The following is a 6,893-nucleotide window of genomic DNA, read 5'->3' on the forward strand; positions in this document are numbered from 1 at the left end:
TCCTGCCTAATGAGCGGGCCGGCCGTGCAAGTAGCATTCATAAAGGAGAGAAGCACCTTTAACAGTATGTGATTTAATGTAAGCCCTTTCTTCAACTCCTCCGTCCAAAGAGTAACTAACACAGTTCCCTCCAGGGCTGCACAGTCAGTAATGGGGTCAGAGGTCAGAGAGAACATACACTCACCCTTATGTCCTTATAATGGAAGGCTACGATGAGAATCAGAAGACACCCAGTGGACATGCTGATGGAGCAGTTGATGATAAAGGCATAGCGGGAGCCCTGGGGAGGAAGAGGAGGATAGACAAGATAAAGATATTAAAGGGAGGTTTAAAGTTATTCCAACAGTGCTTCTGTTTTCAATTATTTTCCATTTAGTGTTTTCCAGTAGCAGTGTCTTAGTGTTAGTGGAATGCTCTGACCTTCAGTTTCCGCTGGTCACGCACACTGATTTGGTGACAACTTTATAATGTGTGAGATACACATGCTCCCTCACGAACACACGCACACACTTGGGCGGCATATGATAAAGTCGGCCTATTGACCTGGCATGATATGAAGTATTGACTTCAAGTGGACCACCAGGTCGCGCAACCAAATAAGATGAGTGTAGACCTACAAAGCTCTTAGCTGATGCATTAAAACAATCTTTATAAACTAGCAGAGCCAGCCCTAGCCACTAAGCGACATAAGCGAATGCTTAGGGCCCCGCGCCTGCTAGGGTAGCCCCCGACCCCCAAAAAGTATTGTTTTTTTGTTTAGTGGTTATTTTAGAAACTCAGTTGAGTAACTTACTGTTGAGAGCTAGAATAGTAGAATACACAAGGTGCAATTTCAAAATTTGGTTGTGCATAAGTCGTTTTTGTAGTTCTTGTTATGTCATTCACTGAGACTCACTCAATTAGCATGTCAGCTAACTTTTTGCATATTGGTCTAGCCAGTTATATAAACTAGTAATCGTGTAATCATGGTTGAATTACCCAGGGGCCCTGATTTCGAGGGGACTCCCATTGATTTTGTTATTCGCTCTCACTCAGATATCATATTAACATGGCATAAGTCAGTGCAAAAAAATGCAAACATTTATCTCCTCCCTATAGCAAAATGAGTACAATTGCATGAAATCTGTTTAAAATGGCTAAATCTTCTCTCTGCCCCATGGCAAAATGAGTAGGATTGCATGAAATTAGTTATAAAATTGCTAAATATTCTCTCCGCCCTATGGCGAAATGCCACTTAGGGCCCCAAAAAGGCTAGGGCCGGCTTTGTAAGCCAGTTACTAACCAAGTGAGAGGTGACATGCTATCCAAGGGGCCTAAATCAGTTTATCAACTTTATCAAAACCTAAAGATCATGGTATATTTAGTTAGATGAATGAAAAAGAAACAGGATTTGTCTTCTGTAGCTATGAGCATAGCCGCTGGAAGTGGGGGTGCTGAGGGTGTTGCAGCAGCCCCTGAAAAATCAGAATACAAATAAAAATAAAATTTGAAAACATAAAAACATATTTTCACAAAAGTAGTGTACTGGGCCTTTACTACTATTAGCGGACAGATATTGACATCTGTAGCAATGGGCATACATTTTTTTCCAGTATCTCCACTTTGGGGGGAAAAAAGGTAGTTGTATGATTGAGAACAGTATCTCGTTGGATTCAATAGTTGCAATTGTAAGAGTTGTTGCCTTGTCTTTTTCTCTGCGAATGTCATTCTAATAGAATCCAGAAAGAACAATACCCTGTCGTCAAACATTTCCATCACCATGAAGAAAAACAATGTGCAATACAGTAATTTAGTACATACAGACATCAAGTGGTTTATGATGATGTGTTGTGATGATGGTGCTTTGTTGGTAGAACATAGCGCTTGTAACGCTTGGGTTGTGAGTTCAATTCCCACAGGAGACCAGTACGAAAATGTATGCACTCACTACTGTAAATTGCTCTGGTTAAGATCGTCTACTGAAATATAAAAGGAATTAATAGGCCGTTTCAATTTACACATAGAAATAAGTTGCATTTGCAGAGTATTTCAAGAAACTGGAAAACATATATCAAACAAGTATTTTTATATTCCACAAGTACAATATTATCAGATTAACTTTTTTTGTACAGATAATTATCAGACTAAAGTTACAAATGCTGGTAAACACTCAAATACAAATAGATTTAGTTTAAATATTTTCACAAAAGTAGTGCACTGGGCCTTTACTAGTCCTGTATTAGCAGACCTTCAGCGCGGGCATACTACTTCCCGCGAATTATGCAATGGTATGTCAACCCATCTGATAAGTAGGCTATGAGTGTCTTCATAATTGACTCTGTGAGTAACTATCACTTGACTTCACTGTACTTGAAACGATCGTCTCGACAATAGGCTAAGTGATAAAAGGTGTGCTGTTTATTGCGATGACGTCCACGCAGGCAACTGATGTAACCTCGATGAAAGTTTTAACGGGGAGTTAATTTAATGATGGGTGGTTGGAGTTTACAGTCTAAAAGATATAATTGCAATTTTCAGACAACGTTAGGGAAACTTCAACGCAGAAAGGTGGTATGGTGTGACGTGCGTTGGCAACGTTGATTGTTTTCCACAATTTCACTTGTAGCATCTGCATCATGTCTAATTTTATCCCAAGTCTAATTGGACTCCATTATTAGACCTCTATCACATGGAGACCACAGCACGTTGCTTGCTTCGAGTGTCTAAATTTGTTTTGTAATATTTTCCCTTTGGAAACAGTAATTTCAAGCCTTTTTGAAACGACCTAATTTGTAGTAACTGTAACACTGGTTGTTTATCCAGGCCTTGGACATACAGAAAGGCCACCCAAGACCAATGCAGGCCAGAATCCATCCCAACAGCCTTTAGACAGACGCTGTGAGTAGATTATGTGAGTAGAGCCAGAAACATTCATCATAATTCTGAATTAATTATTAAAAGAAAGAAAACCCCGCTGTTGATCACTTTTGATAAGGTCTAGTTGATTTGCAACAATATCCTTGGTGTGCTGTGTTCCGTGACAATGGCACACCCAAACAGCTGTTAGGCCTCGTTTGTTTTGTTTTTACAGTCACAACATGATGATGTTGTATTTGCTTTACTATAGAAACGCATCCTCTTGGCACACAGTCAAACCAGACGCCATATAACTCGGGAAAACACCGAGCAGATTAGCGGATGTAACTAACTAGATGGTCACACTCCAAGATCCCTTTCTGCCTTATCAGTCTGGCATGCTGACCCAAAGACCTTGACAATCAGCCCAGCCTCAGCCCAGCCCCCCTTCTCCAGGAGAGGTGAAACTCTTGCACTATTCAAACAGTCTCTAATGAAACACAAATGATGTGGAAAGATCCAAAATGACCGTGGGCAACCTGAGAAACACTAGCTGTGAAGGGAAACAAATGTGGAAAAAGTACCACAAATAGCACATTTTCCTCATCCTGCATAACCTGGTTTCCAAGGGAAAGTATCCTTAAATACACTGTCATGCAGAGAGGGTATACCAGGCATCTGAGCATCCAGTTATCTCACTCATTATGTAGCCATGCATTTACTAAAATAATAGTTTGGCAAACTCAATTGGTTTTCAAAATCAAGATAATGTTTAGGGGAAAAAGCATGGAAATCCCTGCCAGGGTAATTGCCAGATTCATCAGTATATGGAGCTGTTTGCAACATCAACTTCCTCCAGGCCCAGGCTTACACTGTGTGTAAGTTGGAAATCAATATTTGATCAATCATGACAATCATATTAATCAAACAAACAGATTGGATCTCCTTTCCCTGAAATCAGCCTGATTTAAACAGCCTGCCTGCTGCACTCAGCAGTTTTCACTTCACTTGCCTTGGGATCATTATATGAAGGAATTAGATCAGCTGGACATAGGCTATAGCTTGCTCATCTAGCTGTAATTACCTCTTAAGTATAGGGACCTCAGATTGGATCTCCTTTCACTGAATGGCCAGGCAGGTATGACCAGCCTGAATGATTGCTTCACTCTATTGTTTTCGCTTCACTTGATAAGAGAAAGTGAATTGAAAAAATGGCGAGTGGAGTGGTCAGGCTGGTTACACCAGGGTAGGAAACACCTACCTTATAGTGTTAAGGTGGTCTGACATTTGGTTGCATCATGGGTGAGTTGCTGAGAGTCTATTTTCTACTTATGGACCTGGCACGTATATTCTGGAACTTCAGTGGGACGGAGTTAAAAACTGCTTGATTATGTGGACTGGTGTTGTTATCCACCCTAATCTGTATGTTGATGTGAAGAGACGGCAGTACCAAGCTGTGGTTATGGAAATGGGCTCATAATCAGAAGGTCACCGGGTTTAAATCCCAGGTATGGGTTATGCTATTGTTCTGTGATGCAAGTCATGCTTGTTTAACAGGTCTGTTAATCAAAGAAATGGTTAAGACAACAATTAGACACGCCGTTCCGTTCTCTTCCTATGAATGGACTGGATATAGTATTTCTGTACATAGATTAATTCAAGGACTTTGCGGTAGAGCTACAGGGAACATGTAGGTTGATAATAGCATTCATGATCTTTATGTTGTATCAACAGCACCTGTTTTCTGTCCGTCTGACTGACCACATCATGTCAAATCACTTAAAGATTTTGGCAATGAGACCCTTTATACTTCCCCAGAGCATGCTAGCAGTTACCCACAGACTTCCAGTCATTGTGCTAATGCTAGTTAGCATTGGCTCGTGAAACTACATCCAACTTCTTTCATACTAGACACAGAGACATAAAAATGGCATCCAAAAGTTCATCTGACTGTGGGGAAGTAGAGAACAGGCCTCATTGCCAAAATCCCAAAGTATCTCTTTAACATGTTAATTATCCATGCAGAGGTATATATTCATTCTCCACAAAAGGGGGGTGACATTCACTCATTAAAAAAAGCACAAATAGTGGTCAGTAGGTCTGTGACCTATTCTTAGATAGACTCTTTTTCTTGAGCAGCCTAGTCAGAGTACGAAGGCTATACACAGGATATCTGGTTCCTTGAGATAGTTGCAACTATTCAATGCATTTCTGTGGTGGCCTGGCCAGCAGTAGGTCAGTTGATTCCTACAGGTTTCAGTTGTATTACATGCTGCTGTTGAGACCTGCGTTGCTGGTCATTTTATCACTGGTCAGGTGGGGACAAGGTATTGAACCCTAAAGAGATCTGTAGAGCACCAAACCAACATGGTCCCTGTGCCATCCCTGTGGTGTCAAACAGGTGTAGTTAACGATTAGGTAGAGAATCCATCTAATTTATTTGACTTATTACAAGGACAACCTGGGTGTTCTCACCACTAGCCTAATCAACAGTAATTTGCTAATCATGATGGTATTTGCTGTTCTAAGGGAATCATATATTGTGAGCTTTCTGAATACAATGCACCACTGACTTTACTCTCGCTCTCTCTGGCACGTGGCAATGACAGGTCAACAGGTGTCTTAGACTAAATCACTTTTTTGGCACATGATAACTTGTCTCTTTATTAATCAAAATATGTGAGCTGAGAAATGATGAATCTGTTAAATATCCCTAATGGTCTGTGCAAAGTGGCAATAGTGGCATATGTATGACACATGTCTTTGATCCACTGAATGATATCTTTCTGAGGGAAGCTTTGTACTTCAAGTTCACTGTCTGATCTTAACATTTTTAAATAGAAACAGCTCTTTCAGTTCCTCTTGAGTGTTCACACTCAACTTGAGTGTTGCAAGACTATTGTGTAGGTCCACTTTATTTCACTGAAACTAAAAACCAACAGCAAACAACTTTAATAGCCAGGGATTTGTTATACTTTCCTTGATAAATTAGTTAGCATTATTATATTTTAACAGTCTTGTTGAAAGTGCATTTTACGGAATGTGACGTGACCAAAATGACTTACTGGTTGGTAAATCAACGGGCACAGCTCCGCGTGCAGTATCATGAGCAGTGTCCCAAGCAGCGCGGTGCCCAGAGCCCAAGCGCACAGACGCTTTTTGTCCTCCAATAAAACCTTTCTATCTCGCAATCTATAAAGATTGCCCCCCTCGATTTGAGGCATACGCTTCCCAGAGTGGGACAGCGGTACAGATATCTCAGTCATGTCACCGCCGTTTCTGTTGATCACTCCATCGCAATTGTCAACTTTGGAATTGAGGTGCAAATTGCGGGTTGTCATCTCCATGTTGCGTTGGCGTCGGCTGTGTCCGCTCTCCGTGTTTTCGTCCTCTGATGCCTCGTCCTCTCCCTGTCCAGCCTCCCCTCCGTCCGTGCTCTTCCCCGGATTGCGGGAAGGTATACCACTATGGGCCAACTGTGTCCCAGGTCCTCCTCCTCCTCCTCCTCTCTGTGGCTCATGAAAGTAGCGGAATAAAGACTGTAAAACTAACTGTACGCGCTCACCTGAACACGAACAGCGAACACCTCCACTAGCGGCATGGGATAAGCGCACCAATGATAGTTGACTGTTGCGCTGTTCTTATTTGCAGGGTTATGAGGTGAGAGGGCGCCATAAAAAGTATATCTCTCTCTTTCTCTCGCTCTCTCTCTCTGTGTGTGTGTGCGCGCGGTGGTGGAAAAAGTACCCAATTGGCGTACTTGAGTAAAAATATAGATACCTTATAGAAAGTTACTCAAGTAAGTGAGTCACCCAGTAAAATACTACTTGAGTAAAAGTCTAAAAGTATTTGGTTGTAAATATACTTAAGTATCAAAAGTAAATGTAATTGCTAAAATATACTTAAGTATCAAAAGTAAATGTAATTGCTAAAATATAATAAAGTATCAAAAGTAAAAGTAGAAGTATAAATCATTTCAAATTCCTTCTTTTAAGCAAAGCAGATGGCACAATTTTCTTGTTTTTAAAATATATGGATAGCCAGGGGCACAGTCCAAC

At 41.0% G+C, this 6,893-nt stretch overlaps 1 protein-coding gene across 1 annotated transcript in view; it reads right to left on the bottom strand.

The window, feature by feature from the left end:
• LOC109901805 (intermediate conductance calcium-activated potassium channel protein 4) overlaps positions 1 to 6,549 on the bottom strand; it is a 43,225-nt gene extending 36,676 nt beyond the window's left edge. The window contains exons 1-2 of the mRNA XM_031838006.1: positions 5,901 to 6,549; positions 185 to 280 (exon numbers count right to left, since the gene is read on the bottom strand). Of these exons, the coding sequence (XP_031693866.1) occupies positions 185 to 280; positions 5,901 to 6,182 (378 nt within the window). The 5' untranslated portion in view covers positions 6,183 to 6,549. The remainder of the gene's footprint in view (positions 1 to 184; positions 281 to 5,900) is intronic.
• Between the last annotated feature and the right edge of the window lie 344 nt (positions 6,550 to 6,893).

This window comes from Oncorhynchus kisutch, linkage group LG13 (assembly GCF_002021735.2).
Source record: "Oncorhynchus kisutch isolate 150728-3 linkage group LG13, Okis_V2, whole genome shotgun sequence".
Taxonomy (NCBI): domain Eukaryota; kingdom Metazoa; phylum Chordata; class Actinopteri; order Salmoniformes; family Salmonidae; genus Oncorhynchus; species Oncorhynchus kisutch.